The sequence below is a fragment of the Anneissia japonica genome, unplaced genomic scaffold, assembly GCF_011630105.1.
Source record: "Anneissia japonica isolate Jap-2015-1 unplaced genomic scaffold, ASM1163010v1 scaffold1128_len1000024_cov185, whole genome shotgun sequence".
Lineage (NCBI taxonomy): Eukaryota > Metazoa > Echinodermata > Crinoidea > Comatulida > Comatulidae > Anneissia > Anneissia japonica.
This window is the reverse complement of record NW_022705247.1, coordinates 809,417-830,389: the sequence shown is the minus strand read 5'-3', so window position 1 is coordinate 830,389 and position 20,973 is coordinate 809,417. Positions and strand designations below refer to the sequence as shown.

The following is a 20,973-nucleotide window of genomic DNA, read 5'->3' as shown; positions in this document are numbered from 1 at the left end:
CAGGTGAAAATGCAAATGAGTTAATTGTTTTTAAGTAGGTATTTGTTGCTGTGCCTGCATTTAGACAATAGCTCGGTTCTTTTGTTTTTGTTTTGTTTGTGTTGCAACACACCCTACAACATTAAATGGTCTATCATCGACAGAGCATCGGCTTACTCCCCAAAAACAAAACGCTGCAACTTATGCATAACCGAGAAACTTCACATAATATATTCAGACAAACAGTCAACACTAAACAAAAGAAACGAGCTATTGTCTAAATGCAGGCACAGCAACAAATACCTACTTAAAAACAATTAACTCATTTGCATTTTCACCTGTCTTAGCATTCATATACTCGCACAACCCTTGTATTCTCTCACTCCTGAAGATTGCATTAGCATGAAACAGTCTGTAGAGTGATAATACCCAGTTCTACAAGTTCTACATTTTCAATACTTTCAATATATATATATATATATATATGTATAATGTCTGCGATACCTAAAAAATTCAAAACTTGGATTCCTTACTTAGTAACAGTAAATTACTGTAGTATATTTAGTGTATTTTATTTTAAGTTTTATATTGAAATTTATGACACAAAATATTCTTGCAAATTAACATAGACATATATAAAGCATATGTAAAAACTTTCCTATGTTCTTTTATCATATACCAATTAATTTGTTGTTAATTAACTTTAGGATTTTTGTAGTAAATAAGTCTATAAAAAAAGTAAATAAATATATTTTAAAATCTATATCTCATTTGAAGTTTAAACTTCTACATTTGACCATCCTAGATGAGCAATCAAATATTTGAGGTTATCTGATTATGATTTCAACAACATCTTACCGGTATCTCTGTGACATCGATACTATTTCTTAGCCAGTTAATCGTTGGAGTTGGTGAGCCTTCAGCTATACAATGAGAATACAGGTCTTTGCCTTCTTTCTTAACCTGAGCCAGTGGCTTGGTAGTTATCTTTGGTTGAGCTAAAAGACAAAATTGAAGGTAATTTATTTGTCTCTGCATATAAAAAGAAATTTAAAACAGTAGTCAATATATACAATACAGTAAAATTCTACTTACATATTCTATGACAGTGCTATAATTTACTAGAATAGTATATAATGAGGAGTTGCAGTGATATAGGAAGACGATAGGCTTATACAATAAGGCAGAGACTGTAATTGAGACCACAATCAATGATACAGAACTGTGTATTACTAGAATTGATGACATATAACAGAAAAGGAATTGAACCAATAACTTGGCATTGGAGGGAAGGCACCTTAAATATTTATAACATCACACCACCATTTCTACAATTATCATCAATTATTGAAGACCCTTTGATTTTGTAAAAAGTATTAGCTTAAAGGTAATTGGCTATCATCATTATTATTTTATTATTAGCCATCAAGGACTGACAGTAAGTTTCCATATTGACCAGAAATATATGAACAAGTGCAAATCTGTTATTAATTATAATGTTGTGTGATGGTTATGTAAATTTTCAATATCTTTTTAGCATTAATTGAGTGTAAATGTGTACCATATTAGCATATCATCAAGTAGTTAAATAAAGGTATTTTCCATCTAGTATTTGGCAAATCCGTTCCCTGTTGAACAAGCATGAAATTTTATGAACCAAAATACTCAACATCACCTCATTGTTAACCTCCACACCTTAACATCCACATCACTAAATATCTAAACCTTACAGAACAAAGAGACGTATAACCCCATACAGGTAATATTGGGCATTTTTATGACAATGTGGTTATACAGTATATAATAACCGTACAGCACGCCTAGGATTCTGCACCTGTTCTTCATACTTGTGGTTGGTTTTAGGATACAGTGAAATTTCAAAGAAGGCTCGTAAAAGGCAACACAAGTCAGTACTATCTAACATTTTATAGTATCGCACACAGGGAAAAAATGTGCGGCATTAATAAATCGGGTTTCATACTGAAGTTACCTAGTCCTGATGTATTAAGGATGCATGAAGGAAATCTCTGAATTACCTTTGTGTTTAATTTAAAGATGGTGGTTAAAATTAATGCAACTTGACAATAATTGTGTAAAGACTCATTTTAAGTTGTGTAGAAAACATTATAAATTATTGTGATCTGACACAATGGCTGCTAAAATGTATTCTTAATAATTATATATAGTTTTATGTTTACAGATTCTCGTTTGTTTCTTACAATTAATGTTTATGCTTTCTAATCAGTCACTTTCATTTATGTTATTCCCTTTTGTAGTAAATATTTCTGCCCTATATATGTCAGTTTAAGTTACATTCCATTTCACATACATTCTTTATGCATTATAAAAATCAATGTTTTTAAAATACTGAAATATATAAACTAATGGCGAAGAGTCCATCCCTAAGCTAATTCTTCTATGATAATAGCCTATGTATTCATGTACAACTGATAACTATAGTTCTATTAAACCTTGAAAATATGAGGCTCTTGGGGAACACTATATAAAATGATATAATAAATCTTCTATTAAGTATGCATTTTGACTACCTAGGCTCATAATAAGACGAATATCTTTTTATGCTATGAATGTTTTTTTATTATGAGTTGAGACTACTAAAGTAGAGGGATCTATGATCGATATTGTGCATGATTAGATTATAATGGCACAAAAACACACTAAATTACTACATGAATGCTTATGCATGTTTACTATTGCATCTGCTATAGATATTATGATGGTGTCGATCTATGTAGAAGGTAGACTGTACTAGATGATAAATGCTATAGAGCACTTGCAAGTCATAATCTACCAGCTAGCTTTGTGCCTAAAACTGTCTAATGAAGATTGGTTTATAGCATTTGTTTATTTTTTTCCCCTTTTAGCAATGTTACTTAGTTTATGATAGATTGGTTTCCTGGTAGCTAAAAGCATTGGGACATTGGCACCAAGTGCTTTAACAAATTAACTACATTCATTACACATATTTAAGGTGATATAACACCAAGAGTACATTCACTCGCATGTTTCCATGTGTATACCTTCATGTTTAGGTGTGGTTATGTGTATATATGTATATTTGCATGGGTTCCTATGTATGTTTACAGAGTTATTCTTTAAAGAATACAGAACTTTTTTGGACTTGTAAATGCAAATGTATAATAAATTAGTTTGTTTCTACTGTTTTCTACTGAGTACCGTATTTATCCAGGTACAAGATTTACAAATATTAACTTTTGTTTTCTGTTCCATCTGAAAAGATGTTCACATGCTTGACACTGACTTGAATTACCCTACTTGATCCAGGGCTGTTGAAAATGGTCTTTTGGCCCCCAAAGCACCCCGGTGGGAACTAAAAATGGGGGTGCCGGGGGCCAGTTGAGACACCCATCGGGTTCCAGGGGCAGAGCCTATGGTGGGGGTCCAGCGTTTCATGTAGTTAGATTCCTAATCCAAAAAATTACACACTATGAGTAGATGAAAATATTGTTTACATAATTATGCGATTGAATTTCAATCGCATAATTCCCTGTATCGGCGGTATTGCTTGATCTACTAAAGAACTTTTGACTTACTAGTTTCTCCAACGTCCACCGAAGCCTGCTTCTGCCCAGCCATGTTCGACATGGTGCACTGGTACGTCCCATAGTCTGTTTCAGTCACACTATCAATAATCAGGAAACTACCATTTTGTTTCACATTACCAGTATTCGTCAAGGGAGAACCATTAATACCGAACCACACTGGTTCTGGTAACGGTACACCACCTGCTTCGTTGTCTGGAAACGTACAGTTAACCGAAACAGATGACCCAGGTTTTACGAAGACGTTATCAAAATTCTGCATGTTGTCAATATCTAAATGAAAAAGAATAAAGTTCATACTTTGTCAAAAAGAAAAATAGCATATATTTGATAATTTTATCACGAAAGCATTTGAAATGCTTTTTAACATTTTAAAGTAAAATAATAACAGCAATGTTGGTCATTTAAAGCATAAACTGCAGGACCTCTATGTACATGACAAAAGAGAAAAATAACAATAATTCTGCAACTGCTTTACAAATAATTATCAATTTTAAAAAAATTACTCTGAAATACAAATATTTCTTTTTCCAATTTCACTTTTCGATTAGACATTTTAGATAGAAATAACACTATTTAACGAAGAATATCTAATGAAGACTTAATTCATGTTGAATAAATCAACTAAAACTAAAAATAAATTAGTGTCTCCTGGGCATCATTTATTGTAATTTTTATTATTAATGCTTTGCCAAATGACCCTCATAATTATAATCGCAGTTTGCAGATAATAGCTCGACATGATTCAAGTAACAATGAATGAGAATATATTAAACTAAAATATTTTTTATAACAACAATATAAAAACAATAACAACAACAACAACAATTTCCAGTTAATTGCATAAAAGCATCTGTTTATTGGCCTATTTTGAATAACATTAGAATTCCAAATACATAAATTGAGCATACGTGCAATGTGTATCAGGTAGTAATTTACAATTGTAACGTCAAATCTGTTATTCTACCTCGTAAACTTTTCATACTAAATTCAAAATAGCAACGGACAGGATCATTAACTAAATACAGCACTTTACATATGGCATTTGTAAATGGCTTAACAAATGCTAGTACAAAATCAGACATTTGACGTTCTTTCCGACTTGCAACATAAATCCTTATCGCTCAACATCAGTAGAAAATCAACCGGGAAATAATATTTTTCATGGAAACAAAAAAAAAAAAAATGCCTTTTAAATCTAAAAAAAACAAATATTTACTGTAAAATTAATGTCATCATATTACTTTTATTAGATTTTTATGAGCTTGGCAGGTATAAATATCATGCATGTTCAGGCTGCTCTTAATATATGAAAAAATAATAATATTTCTACTGGAAACAAGTAGAAAATACTGCTATATTGCACATGTTCAACACCAACATTTACTACTGAATTTTGTGATTTACCTATTGTTTACTTTGAGAAAATTATGGGTCCTTTTGTTTTTATTTTACTCATTTAAATAAAAAATAATAGGAGTAAAAGTCAATCTCATTAAATACCAGGAATTGCAATAATCCCATCATTTTTTAACAGTTGTGGAAAATAGTAGATGAAATATTTGGTTTAAAAAAATAGGCAATAGTAAGCTATCTAGCTATTCTTATAAAAAAAAAAATATAACTGTCTGGAAAAAAATTACTCAACTGTGTCCATTTTACATTGGATGTTTTACACATGAATACTTAAAAGGCAATAATGAACTAGGCCTACATATGAAACAGACAGCTTGAAGGGTTTAGCATATGTCAAGGGAATTTCAAACTATGGTTTTGTCAATGAGTTTAACATTATTATGATGTGATATGATGTTGAATTATTGCACAAACAATGTTAAGTAGCCTGTTCCAAAAACAGCATGCAATATGGAAGGCATTTGCAGCCGGAAAATAAACCTATTTATAAGGCAAGCGGCTAGTGCAAACAAACGTCATAAAATTAATGTAAAAACAATGTCACTAACCACAGGTCAAAATGACACTACCAATAAAAATTTAATACTATCTCAGAAAGTACGGTCACAGTAGCAATGTTCCGACGATCACTCCCACCTGATGCAAGTTAATGACAAATCCAGTCAAATTCGCATCAAATTGTCATCGTATGTCTACACAAGAGTTATAGCGGATAGTTATAGCGCTTATAAACTGATATAAAAAAGTTGAAGATTAAAATTATTTCTATTGATCTCATGATGTTTCAATAAAACAAAGACGACAAAATAGAAATTACATTAGGCGAGGGCCTGTCTGGGCTAGGCCTGCTTTGATTTGGGTAGGCAGTATAGACCATCCCAACTATCAACAAATAAAAGGCAAAATATGTTTAACATCCAATTTTTTCATCTTCACTTGGTAGAGCATTCAGAAAATCGAAATAAAACTGATGTTTTTTTTCCCTCACCTACCCTTTAGGAGATTTTCGGCAGAATTTATAACCCAAGCCTCCAAATGTACTATGCGAGTACGAACGTTGTTCGTGGTTCTTCTTGCTAGAATGTGTGAATTGCAGTGGCTAAAGATAAGACTACCATATTAGCTGTAATTTCAGAATCATGTACGTACAGTATCTCACCGGCGTTCACCGTATCTTGTTCAGCCCTATCTTAATACACAGTGAACGAACTACCATGGTATTTTGCGGATTTCCCAAAAAAAGACATGAAAATTTATATGTAGTTTAGAACGAACGGTAATAATATATATTTGTCCTGTAATGTTTTATTTGGATTACTTTTGACAATTATGAAGTTAAAAACAACTCAAAAAGATGCTTGGTTGATATTATGAAGCAACTAGGCCTAGTAGAATTGCCTCAAAAACGAGACCGTGGTCAAGCTACAGATGTTATTGCAATCAACATGTGGCAAGTCAATTACGGTAACAGAAAATTCTATTGGATGAGAGCCTTGCCAATATGGTCTTTTGTCGGTGTTAGCTTGCGGGGTGAAGTGCTTGTTTTCTATCCGGTGATCCCGTTCATACGGTTGGTGTCAGCCTCTTCGATAACTACGATATCATTGGTGTAACTTACACCGTCGGAACAAGTCTAGTGAAACATAGGTAGACCATTGTGGTGAGTAGCAAGATGTAGCAAATACAGTATAGCTCATCCTAGCCAATTAGAAGTTATTGAGTCCAGGATATTACTTTTATTTTATCATGCATTAAGATTTTCCTCTATTAAAGGTAGACCTAAAATAAGGAAATAATTCATTTTTTTTTGCAATAGTCTAATAAATGTTTGCCATATCTGATTTTGAATAACAATGAATGATGTGTGGACGCTGAGAATGTCACAGACTCTGACAAGCTGAGTGGCCTTACGATAAAATGAATCTGATATGAACTGACAAGCAGACTCTTGACAAGGGGAATGAAGTGACAAACAACATACATGTGGTTTATATTATTTAATAGACTGTGGCTTAGGGACAAGGTGATTGCATGCTTTCTAATCCCTGGGTCAGGGTTCGAATCACGCTAAAATTTCCGGATGCAAATGAATGAGCCAAATTCATAATCGTATAATGGTTTTAAATTTGTAAAGCGCAAAATACAGAAAAGTCTAGTGTACAGATGTATGGAAATGTAAAATGGAATTTAAAACATTCAGTTAAGGTTTGTCAAATAAACAGACAGCTTGATCAGACCAGTAGCAGCACCATGGGGGGGGGGGGGATCCAGGAGAATTCCCCCATTCCTGTTTGGGATGAGGCAAACCTTGGTGCCATGAGTGCCGTTGTTGTCTCTTTTCCAAAAGAGGTAATCTAACAACAACACTGTATATTATAATTGATTATTAATGTAAGCACTAGACCTATGCTCCAACTGAGCGGTTGGCATATAATGGCAGACGTGATTTGCTTCAAATAATAATGAATTATAGACTTTTTACTACAATAAACCTTATATAAATTACTGTACCAGTCAAAATCAGGGACAATGCAAAGAAAATTTGAAATGTATTATTTATGTGTCTGATATTTATGCAAATAAAATATGTTCTAGTATATTTTTCAATTAAAGCTAATAAATTATTTAGATATAAATCAAATAAAATTTAATTTTCAAGTTTATTAAAGAGTATAATTGTTTAGATTTAGTCAATTAGACTATGCCCCATGGTTTATTTATACAATGCTAGTATTTGCTAGCTTAACCAAATATTATTAAGATTCATTTTAGGTAATTTTCTTTCTGCATTGAGAGAGTTAAGAACATTATAGATTCTTTAAAAGAAGAGTTAGATGTATTTGCATTAAATGGTTTTGCACAGTAATAAGGTATATATATGCTAAGTAATCATTTCAGCTCTTTGCCAGTTGGAGGAAACATTAGGGAAAAAATGTCATCTGTTTTTACAGTTCATTTTGAATTTAACAATTTTGAGTAACTTCACTAGTTTAATATTCAACGTATACTACAGTATACCCACACAATGCAGAGGCTTAGTACCATGCTGATAATAGCCCATTCCCCTACATTCATTAATGAATACAGGATAACCTTCACCTTACATACTCAAAAATATAATACAATGTAATGCTAACACATAAGTTAATTTATATTTGCTGTTTTGATGATTTGGTATATTAAATAATTTTAATTTTTCTGTGAATTTTTAATGTTTTTATAAAATTTTAACTTGTTAATGTTGTCTATAATTTTATTCATTTTCACTTTCAATGTTTGATGCTTTTTAAATGTCCGATTAATTTTTTTTTATTTTCAACTTTTAGTTAATTAATGTTCACATTTATCTTTTTACTTTAATGTCATTTTATTTCTGTAGGCCTTTTTTTTACTGTTTTTATATCGTGAAATTCAGCCATAAGGCTGCGATTTCGATGTGTTTTTGAATAGAAGAATTCAAATTTTTTAATTTGGAGGTGTAGCTGGTAACATTTAGTGGTAAAAATATTTGCCTTTCAATCCCAGGTTGTAAAATCTAGTTTTTTTTTTACTTAGGAGAAATAAACAACTCGAGATGCTAAGCCTCATAAAGAGACTTGCATTTATAGAGCATCATTTGCTTCCATAAAGTGGCAAGCCACTTACTATATTGCAGAATAAATATGACATTTAAAAATAAAAAAAATATAAAAAATTATCATCTTCATTTCCTATACTTTCAACCTGCATCATATATTCAAGTGTACACTTTTTGTCCTTGACCTTGCAAGTTCATTTATGGAAAAAATAATTCATTGCATATTTCATATTCAAAATCAATTAATTTGGTTTTCAGTTGTATGCAAAAGAAATTATTTTATTTTGTGGTCAAACATTATTATGATCTCAAGGAGACAATGGTAGCAATCAGACTGGACTGAACAAAGGCTTAAGCTTGGCATTGACCATAAATACAGAGTAAAAATGTGTTCTTATTTCTTATATAATGAATAATAGAATCATAGAGATGCTACTACGTTTAAAATAAAATTCCTGTAGAAAAATTCAAAATAGTACTATCTTTATTATATGCAATGATATCCACTAAGAAAATGTTGAGTATACAGTATGAACCTATGACATTTAGGTCAAATGCTGGGCACTTACCCAATGAGTCATAGTAATTATTTCTTGTTATTCATGAATGATGCTATTGACCTTTATGTGTAAGCTGCCAACTAATTATTACTAAAGTGCCTTTCTCATAACATAATTGTTGAAATAACTTAAATCCTTCTATGCCATTTAAACATAAACATCCTTAGAAATCAAACATATGATTGACTATGATGCAGCTTCATTTTACTGTACATAATGCTAACTTGCTATCATTAGAATGCTACTTTAAGTGATAAGATCATTCATCTTTAAGTGCACCAGCTGAGCAAACTGGGATCCGGACTTAGAATACGGTACATAAATTAAGTACATACACAAATGATGAATTACGGAATCAATAATTAATGGTTAGCCAGAAACAATCCATTAAGTATATTTACATGCAGGGTGACAAGAGTTTGAACAAAGATGGTTGGGCCAATAAAGGTGGTAATTTCCTGACCTGATGTCACTATTGCACATATATATAATAACTAGATCTATGGCATTTGTAGCGCACTGCATTAAACAAGGGATCTTCATGGGGGTTGGGATCTTCATGGTGGATATGATGCATCTCACACACATACACACACAAAGCTGTGCTTTGCACTGGACTTGCATAGTGGGTCCTAACCATACGTTATTCTTTTTTATTTTTTATACCATTGCATGCTATCACCATGGAAACTGTTTCAATCTACTCATTCATCTACATTCATTCCATTTTCATATTTCATGGTGAAAAGTCCCCCTCTGGGTTTAGAACCTCTGTACTCCAAGCTAACCTACAACTGCTAAGTGGTGGATCCCTGTATAACTTAAGCCACAAGGCATAAGAACAAACATGGGCTCTGGCGAAACACTGCATCCAGCTAAGGTGAAAAGTCCTCCTCTGGGTTTAGAACCTCAAGCCAGTTTTGTTTGCTTTAATAGGCGCTTTAAAAATGTGTATTATTATTATTATTATTAACTGTTAAGTGGTGGATCCCCATATAACTTAAGCCACAAGGCATAAGAACAAACATGGGCTTTGACGATTCACTGCATCCAGCTAAGGCGCTTCTCCATAGCCTGACAAGACTGATGGATACCAATGATGATGATGCATTAAAAAAATCCAAAGTTTATGTCCATTAGTAATTGTATTGTACTTCTATATAAGGGATTGAAAAGAAGACGAAAGTGAATGCCAGGTTTGTTCAAGGTGCTTTACTGTGCAATAAACGATAGGTAGGGATAGACCTAACTAGGCCCAGCCAGGCACCATTGACGACGAATGCTGTCGTTTCGGGCTTTTTTTTGTATACCTAATAACACGGAAAATTTACTCACTTTTTTGTTATCAAGAGTTTAAAATACTACGCCTAGGCCCCTATGCCTTCTAACTACTAGTTTCTTTAGAAGCTAACTACCCAGAATAATTCTTTTCATGCCCGTGATTTGACATCAGTCAAAGGTTATTTATTTTTGCATTTGGAGCTATTTCCTATAAATTATCCGATTCTTTTACGAAAATTTATCAAAAAATTTGGGACGTGTTTCCGCAGCGAAAAATTACAAGATGGCCGCTTTCCAATAATTTATCAGATAATAAATACTGCGGAAACATGGCCTAAACTCGAGACAACTTTTATAAAACATCAACTAACAATCTAACAACGGATTTTAATACAAAGCTAATTTGAAACTGAACATAGTGAATAGTAGTATCATCGTGTAAACATAAACTCTGGTATAAACCCATACCAATGTTTTTTGATAAACTGTTTCATTGTCATAATTAGGCGAGTTGGCTAGTCAGATACTAGCATTATAGAGCTCCTGTGGGCGATGAACAAGTAAGCCCTGATCAGGGGTTAAAGTGGTGGTATTTCTTTGGTTAAGTTTCAAATATATGATTTAGTAATTAAACTTATACTAAATTTAGTTATTATAAAATTGATGTTTCAGGTAATATATTTTTCTGCTCTTTTAATTTTTCTTGCCATCTTTGAGCCTTTCTCAAAATGATTGCTACAAAAGACTCATTATTATTATTATTATCAAATTATTAATGAATTGGTTTATAAAGCTTCAGACTTCACATTGTTACTAAAACAACAATTCTTAAATGAGTTAAGGCAGTAATAAATAATGAATAAAAGCACTTACTTGCAACAGTCAGAATGGCATGAGTTGTATCCGTGGAGCGTCCGTTGGAACAGGTACACACATAGGTACCGGCTTGACTACGCTTAACTTGATCAATGGACAAAGAGCCATTGAGGAATATGGATTGGCTAAAAGAAATGGCAAATATTAATGTCATATTGGCAAGATGTACAAACGTAAAAAATTAATTACGCCGGTAATGTCCTCCAAAAGACAAAACAGAAAAAGTACATATTGCTCAATATATTTTGCTCATTCCATGTTTGCATCTTAATTCCTGAATGAAGTTACTTACCGGGTTTTATTTGTCAGTGGTTCTGTATCAGGCATTTCTGCACCAAACTCCTGAAAATACCAGTCGAGGGTTGGCTCAGGATCTCCAGAACAGCTGCAGTCAAGTAACGCTTTATCTGCTCTTACCACGGTCACATCCTCAGGAGTAACAACCACTTTAGCTAGTCTGGTATCTTAGCACAGAAGAAATATTTTAAAATTGTTGAATATGAATTTAGAAATATTTTAATATAATGATCTAAATTATTTGTTTAAAAATGTATAAAGCAAAAAACAATAAATTGTTTAGACCTGTGTTGAATTGAAATGCAACATATAAAGATAATTAAGTTTTTGATAATTTAAGAAAAAAAATTCGTAAATATACATAAAATTTATTATATTAACCAGACACTTTTACATTAGGGTTTTATGTAATATCAAACAGTATTACTTGTTGTATGTCTATTTACAGTAGTGGTGAGGAAAATTAATTCTTAATAAAAAGATAATGTCTAATTTCATTTCTTTAAACATATATCTTCACATCCCCATACACCAGCAAATATTGCAATCGACTATTATTTAAAAAAATGTGAATTCCAAAAATATAAAGGCAGACCTATTACAACTTAACCAATCACTCTTAATAATGACATAAAGGCGCTTAAAAAGGTGAATCCTGCAACTGGCCACCCAACAAGCCTAGATAAAGGATCTGGTAAAAATACGAGAGCGTGCAAACGACAGAGAAGTTGGAGAAAGTTTATTGAGGAAATCAGCAAAGTAGCCGGGGTGGATAAGTCGTATGACTACTCGGCTGAACGGCAGTAAAGTGAGTAAGTATATCTTTACATTATGTTTGCAGCTGACTTGTGATATTGAACAATATCTCTTAGTAATAGTATTAAAATTTAATTTTAAAATATTTACAAGGAATATAGAAAAAAATAAATAAACTAATACAAATCTACAAAGAGATTTAATATTTCATTTGTGTATCATTTAAGTGTGTTAGCTGAACAAAGACGTGTATATTCAAGCTGATACCCAAAGGATATGAGAAAGCTTTATGGAAAGCCTGGAAAGTTTCAAACTTGACTACTAAATCAATTGAGCATAAAGTACATACCAAGTAATATAAAGTTCAGAATTTCAATTATCGACACACTATAGGTTAAGTTGAAAATCAAAAGACTTCCAAAGGAATTCAATATTCCCAAATTACCATTTGGTTCTTTAATAATTAATGCCAAGTGAATTAGTTTAATGTGAAATGAAATAAAAGTGTATGGAAAAATAATGATGGATCCTACATTAGTGCACAGTAAAACTGAACACCTTTTTTTGTATTTCTTATGTTTTATTTGATGCAGATATTCAAGGCGTATCTCGGATTTAAAGAGTATAGTCTATGGAAAAATAACATTGATGAATCCTGCATCAGTGCACTGACTTGCATTTACAATTGAAATATATGGCAGACAGTAACATTTAAAACAACTTTCAGTATTTCTTATGGTTTAATTAAGCATTAAGTCAATATCTGATTTCTCAGTTGTGTAAATAATTTGTTATTGATGCAAATATTCAAGGCGTATCTCGAAGTATCGCTAGGGATGGCACCAGCGAGGGGCTGGGAGATCCAGGGCCCCCGTCAGGGAGATCTGGCTCTCTTCCACCGGGGAGAAAAAGCAATATTCGTCGGGGAGAAAAAAAAAATTATATGTATCTTCTACATATTAGTAGGCTAAAAAATTGATTAAATAAGCCTTTGAAACCCCTAAATTGTCAAAATTTCACACCATTTTCAACACCATTTAATCGAAGTTCGACTACGCCCACTTTGCTTTCATCAGGGAAATCTGACCCCTCATCGGGGACCCCCGGTCGGGAAAATCCTGGCGCCACCCCTGAGTATTGCCGTGGGGGCTGATAGGGCACAATGATTATTATGAAAAGTAACGCTAGTTGGCAAAATAACATGATATGAGGTAATTTCTAAATATTAAGTGTAATTTTTTGTTTAGCAAATATAATATAAGTTTATTGGGCAGTTATGCACCTCCCAACATGAAACTCTACCTTTCCTTGTATATGCCACTGTTAATATTTAAGAAGTTTGATGTACAACATTTAGGTGTATAATATACAACTATTTATTAAAATATTAAATTGGGATATTAAAAAATACCATCAATGTGTAAGGTAACATTTTCCACAACACTCCAGGCATCTCCAAGCCGGTTTCTTCCCCTACAGGCATATACTCCATTGTCATCAGGTGTCATACTTTTAATCTTCAGGCGGGGACCGTTGATTTCATAATTGTTGCCGAGTGTTAAAAGCTCGCCATCACGGTACCACTGGAGAGTGGGTTCAGGATTACCATCTATTTTACAAAGGAGTGCCACTTTGACACCTTCCGTTACTTCCGACAGATCTGATGGGCCCTTTAAAAGTACCTTTCCACTACCTGATAACCCTGAGAACAAAATAATAATAAAAGAATTCATCAATATACATCCTAATAATTTCAAACTTAGAACTTTCACATTAAAATACAAATTCCTATTGGTAGATGTAATATAAATTGTTGCAAAATACTTATCATGTAAGAATTCAGAAAATGTTGCAAGGAAAAAAAAGTTTTTTCAAAAATGTTAAATTATTTTCTGTACAATATAGCAGTAATGCAGAGAACATAAACAACTGAAAATTAAAGAGAAATTAAAATGAAAATAAAAAGATGACAGAGTCATTGTAAAAATTGTTTTATGATAAATTCTGTTTTTAGCTAATTTTACAGAAATATTTGATAATTACTGTATCTACGATCATAAAAAGTAAACTTCTACTTTAATACGGTATCTAAAATCAAATGTGGAAATGAATAACTAAATTCAGACATTATTGACAACCACTGTTTGCTCAACTCATTAAACTTTGACCTCTAGAAAATAATCATTACTCTGAATTATTAGAATTTCTCTATATGACAGAACAACTCCTAAGTTATACCATGGAGGACAGTAAACATGCAGTTAACTCTGGAGTATAAAAAGACAGGCAATGAATAAAGAGAAACAACATCATAATAATGATGAGAATGATAATAATAATAATCAGTTTCTTGCTACTTGTATGTCTTCTGAACAAAAAGAATTATTCAGGCATGACTTAAAAACCATTATTTTTCTTTATTTTTATCATTATCCAATGTTATTTCATTCATATAAAGGCTGTTTTCCAAAGACAAATTTATTCGCATGAATAAAAAATTATTGCCTATAGGCATGTGTAGTTGAATTTTCATCACAAGATTCTTACTTGCGCATGTGTATGGGTAAAAATGTTTGATTCGCGCGAATAAATTCGCCTAGTGGAAAACGGCCTTATGTTGCAAACAAGAGGAAGCCACAGTAAATTATCAATTACACTCAATTGGACAATCAGTGACCGTACAGGATGCAATTGAGTTTATTGTGTGCAGTAATTACTGTAACTGATGGTCAGATAAGTTTACTGACCAATACAATAGTTGAGCATTTATTAAAATTTCCTATTGTTTTTGCAAAATCATACTTAACTTTTGTAAATATTTTTTATCTTAATAACATACATAGTTTGCACGACTGTACAATAACAATAATAAGTATGCAATCAGTATCCACCCCAAGGTATTATCCTAAGATGCTGATGTTTCCCCAAAATAAGATGTGATTAAGAACATAACATTAGCAAGCTCAACAGTGACATTAACAACTGTGGCCCAACCAATGTGTGGCTATATTTTTACAAAAGAGGATCTGTCCAGTTTAAGGGGAGATTTGTTTTTGAGATAAAACATAACCAAATGACTTGTTTTTGAACATAAATGCATTTCATTACTTATTATTATAGGAAAATAATATGCAATTAATATTTTCTCCAAAGGCAGCCAAAGTGGAACGCTATCCCATGATGTGAAAGTGCAATTTACAGCCATCTAAAGCTGTCATCTGTATACAAAAAACTCAACCTGGTGATGAAGAATGTGGTACATACTTTGGCCCACAGAAATGATCCATTAACTCTATTAGCCCCCCCCCCATCCCACTTCCCAATTAATTGATGACCACTAAACATACAATAGTAGCCTACTCCTGTAATTGTAATTTTTTGCGAGCTTTTTTTTAATTTCCTCGGTTTTTAATGGAGACAATAAATTTTATCTTGTATCTTGAAAGGAAAAAAAAACATTTTTAGATAGACAATAATGTACACAATATCTGTGATGAAGTAGAAAGATGATACTACCACAACTATAATAATATAATCTTGGTGAGAATAAATGATAGAGTGAACTAACTAAACAATGAAAACCAAGAATATAACATGAGCTGCAATGACTTTTCTCAGCTTGAAATCTCCAAAAACATCGACCTACGCAAGAAGGAACTTAGGTGGTACTCCTCTGAAAATAACACTGTGACGACCCAAAATACACATTAGATGAGGCAGAACCAAGATCATAACCTAGCTGATAATCTCTAGTGTTAACTGGCCTATATTATGCCAACCAATGGTATAAAAATATGCCTAGCATAGCCTACAGTCATAGGCCTTCGACTACAGCAGGGCAATTAGACTAAGCCTGGGCGTTCTGTGTTAATTGATTGCGATAAACATGCTGTGCTGTGTCTAGGTTATGTATAAGCATTCTCTTGTGAGAGAGTTTGAAAAAACAAGTTTATTGATCACGTTTACAAAGAAAATGTAAGGGTTGTATTATTATCGTATCTATAATGTATGTAATAAAACATCTATGTATTTCATTAAACGGAAATTTATATGCAGTTTTGAAATGTATCCGAGTCAAGCGCTTATGATTGGTTAAGAATGCAAGTCCTAGGATGCCTCGGATTCCTGATGTTCATTCAATTTAGATCACTAACTTGCGAGATATAATCTTTGATCTTAATACTGCTTGACAAACAATTTGTCACTGTGTTGAAAGCCATATTGATGCAGACTCATAGCACGCTGTACTTAAAGTAAATTGGATTTATATAGCACATATTAATGGCTGTCTCAAAGCGCCATAAACAAACGACAACAACAAGGGAAGTGATAACGCATTAATATTAACAATAATATAAAAAATTGACAAATATTGTTAAATACAGTAGTATGAACATTGTATAAATCCCTATTTTGATGTTTTCTTGCCTTGTTTTATTTATATTTTACATTCCTTTTTGTAATTTTCTGTTTACTTTTGTGGAATGGATCTTCTTCTTTCCATAGTTTATTTTGCCTTTGTTAGGTATAGATTACAGTACTTTTATTTTATTAATTTGTTGACTTTGGCATACAGTACTGTTTAATAATTATATTTTGTATCTATTTTATTTAATTTCTGCATTTAACTTTTGCTTTTTATGATGTACCTTTATGTGTAATTTGTTAATTGTAAGTAAGGTATCTCACGGCCATAATGAAAAACAGCATGTATTTGTTGATTTGTTCTTCGTGAATAAATAAAGTTTTACTACTACTACTACAATCAATTTGATTACATAATGGTGATAATATTAATAAAAGGAGAAAAAATTTGAAGATGTATCTTTCGAACATTAGGCCCAATCGAAAAAGAGTATTTTTTTAAATGAAAATTTTTTTTTTTCATTTTTAAAAATTAAATACCTAGTAGATAATATTTGTATTACTATTATCTCAATCATGTTTTATTTTGAAATGCACTAGAAAACAACCCAAGGGTGATATTTGGCTTTAGCAAAACAAGAAATATTTTTTAAAAAGCCTCCTTCCCTCTTTCCCAATTTTTCAGCCTAGATAGGGTGATAAACTAATATTTTTTTTATAGTGCCTTATTTAAATTACAATAAAACATTTATTCTCCTAACCAATAATGACAAATATTACAAATAAGAAAAAAATACACACTATAAATGATGATAACATTACAGGAATTTATATCTTGCCTTTTGCCAAGAAATACAAGGCATTTTCTCTTTTCTCTAGGGATTATACCTAGTCATACTGCACTGTAGACTAGTAATATTCAGTACAGCAACATAAAATTAACAAAAATTATTTTTGACATTACAAACACAGAAAAAAACCAAAAAAGAAACCAGAGTCGTGAAGACAACGAGTGAAAATATCTCTAGAGATATCAAACGATACAAATTCAGAAAAATATGACTCTCAGTCCGTTCCATATTCATATCTGATTTATGAAAGATGACATTGGCGAACGATAATGTAGAATAAATGATGTAGAAATAATGAGAGAGCAAGTGAACATATACTGTAATATATTTTCATGATTTTCATGTGTTTGAAAATGCAACATATTTTTTGAAAGGTCAAACATAATAAATTGAAATTCATTTAAAAGCATATACAGTAACTCTGACAACAAATAAAAAAGCTACAATTCCATCATATTGATTTAACAAATATTTTAAAAATATAGATTTTCTTTGTATCAACATACAGTACATCTTTAATTTCTTTGTAATAATTTAGGATTATCATAATCAGTTATTACTTTTTCTATTATGAAGGCCAAAAAATTTGTTCATTATGACAATCATTTTTTTGATTGTCTGAGTAATATCACACCAAAATTTTCTTCTCACAATCATATTTTTATTTATTTATTTTTATTTATTTAATTATTTTATTTTTATTTTTAAAATTTATTTATTTATTTTTTATAATTATTATTTTTTTTCTTATTAAAAAATGTTATACAAATAATTGCATGCTATTTAATTTGTAATGATGCTGTCAGGAGAGCCACTTGATAGTTTTCAAACATTTTTGGCAAACCTTGAAAGGCAGCATCATGTTTTTGTTATATTTTTCCTGAAATTAAATTTGAATATTCTAAGAACAGAAGAAAAGAGAAAGAAAATTTACATGGTGTAAATTTGGAAGTTAAAACATTATACAGAAATTTTAATAAAACGATTGTAAATCAGAAAAATTGTAGTTTGCATCGTGATAAAAAAAAGTCTTTAATGATAATTGTTAGTTCAGACTATAATCTAATTATTTACACTTAATTTTCACTAATTATTTTTCTGAAAAAAACCTACTCAAATACTAATCAAGTATTTTAACCAAGTGAACATAATTCATCCATGCTAAATTACCAGATATTTGGTACATTATATACTCCATTATTCATATTTAGATGTATCGGTGCATTAAAGTTAATACAACAATAATAAGCTACATTTGTAAAAGTGGATAATGCTGGAGCCTTGCGCTTTGTACAAATAAATAAAATGAGCTAGAAGAATGAAGTCGGTTTATAAAAAAAATCTTGCTCTTAAATATAATGTTCCAGTGAATATTTGTGATATACTGTAGAGTAAGTAAAGCGAAAGTAGCACTTTAGATTCAGTTTAGATATTTATTAAAGCAGGACTCTAGAGCAAAAAAGGTTTTTCATATGTTGTACATTGAATTTTCTAAGACACTGAAGGGATTTTTGAAGAAACAACGGAAATAGCTAATAAGATACAGATTTTTTTTATATTTTAAAACTGGGGGAAAGGGGCACTTAAATACTAAGATTTTTCAGGTGAATTAAATATTACTGTAATACTTATTTTTATAAAACATGTTATTGATAATACACTCTATAATATCCAACAACATGATTAGAAAGATCAGGATTTATATTTTTAGATGGATGAATATTTGCACCTTGATATGATGATGAGAATATATAAACTAGTAAAAGCATTAATAACAACATGTCCTTGAGCTAAGGGAACTATAACATATGGAGAATCTAAATCAACTCGTTTTCTAGATTGTTTTTATTAGTATTGACATTCACATAAATCAGCCCTTTTAAAAGTTCTTGAATAAATATGTTACAAAGAACTGTCTTCACAACATCTGCTGTACCATAAACAAAATAAATAATTTGAACAAATAACTAATAACTAATAATAACTAGAATATCTCAAATACAGTGACTATGGCACTTTTTGTTAACAATAAAATTCAAAAAATATCTGTTTTTAGAATTATTATCATTGTTATCATTATTCATAAATTTATTAAATGTCTTTATGATGGTTAAGAAAACTGGACTATTTTGAAAAGCAGTACTGTGTTACTGAAAACTCTATCCAAAGGAAGAATAAATAAATATTATCATAATGAAATTTGACCACTACTCAATACATTATAATTAAATTAATACATAATACCGTATGCTGTTATTAAAAAATCCTGTGATAGTAATGTTGAATATCTACTGATTTCAATTAATGTCAACAAAGAAACGATCTACATTCTATCTGTGTATCGGCCACCTGGTGGTAACAAACAGCTGTGTTATGATGCGTTGCAAGATTGCATACTGGGACTCCAGTTTGACAACTCTAAGCTAGTGATATGTGGGGATTTCAATGATTCGTCTTCGGAACATTGCTCACTATTCAAATCTGCAAATGACTTACACCAGTTTGTGTCTCGGCCCACCAGGGAAAATAATATATTGGACATTGTTTTAAGTGGACATCAATCCGTTAGAAACGTTCATGTATTTAATTGGATTCATGGGTGTGACCATAAGGCAGTTTCATTTGATATTATTTTGCAAAATGAAAGAAATAAGTTTAATTATAATTATAAAACCAAGATTCTTAGAACTGATGCTGACTCCTTGGAACGACTAAAGGTTGCCATCTGTCTCTTATTCCATTGATCCTCATACTATCGCTTTTTTGTACAAATCTTATATACAGCCTGCTATTGAATACTCTTGTTCTTCGTTTGGTCTTCTCCCCCTATGTGAACTCAGTCAAATTAAACGTCTCGAACTTCATGCTGCTAAACTTCTTTCTGTTCATGCCACATATTCTACCTATCTTGATACTTTTTCCTACTTCAGAATTATTCCTTTTTCTACAAGACAGCAATATTTTTTACTTAAATTTCTTTGTGACATTGTTCAGTCCCCTAATCATCCTTTGCACTCTTTTCTCCCCCCTGTTCGTACTATGTCAATGTCCCTTCGTCACAACCGCAATTCTGCTCGTCTCCCATTCTCTGGACATACTTCTCGTTTTCTTCACTCCACTCTACCTTACTCGCTCACGCTCGCTCAATCTCTTTTACTTGACCCCTCTTCCTCTTCCAAAAATGATATCAAAATAGCCCTCAAGATACATATATTTTAATAACTGATGATGATGATAATAATAATAATAATAAGAATAATGATAATAACAATAACAATAATAATAATAATAATAACAATAATAATAATAATAATAATAATAATAATAATAATAATAATAATGATAATAATAATAATGATTATATTAATAATGAAATTATATGGTTGTTAAAAAATAATGCTTGTTAGAAATGCAGTTATGTAACTGTTATG

At 31.4% G+C, this 20,973-nt stretch overlaps 1 protein-coding gene across 1 annotated transcript in view; it reads right to left on the bottom strand.

The window, feature by feature from the left end:
* Window positions 1-20,973, bottom strand: part of LOC117105460 (inactive tyrosine-protein kinase 7-like) — a gene marked incomplete at its 5' end in the record, with an annotated part of 31,740 nt that extends 10,767 nt beyond the window's left edge. The window contains 6 exons of the mRNA XM_033246609.1: window positions 838-977; window positions 3,555-3,836; window positions 11,271-11,398; window positions 11,566-11,737; window positions 13,738-14,028; window positions 20,967-20,973. Coding sequence (XP_033102500.1) covers window positions 838-977; window positions 3,555-3,836; window positions 11,271-11,398; window positions 11,566-11,737; window positions 13,738-14,028; window positions 20,967-20,973 — 1,020 coding nt within the window. The remainder of the gene's footprint in view (window positions 1-837; window positions 978-3,554; window positions 3,837-11,270; window positions 11,399-11,565; window positions 11,738-13,737; window positions 14,029-20,966) is intronic.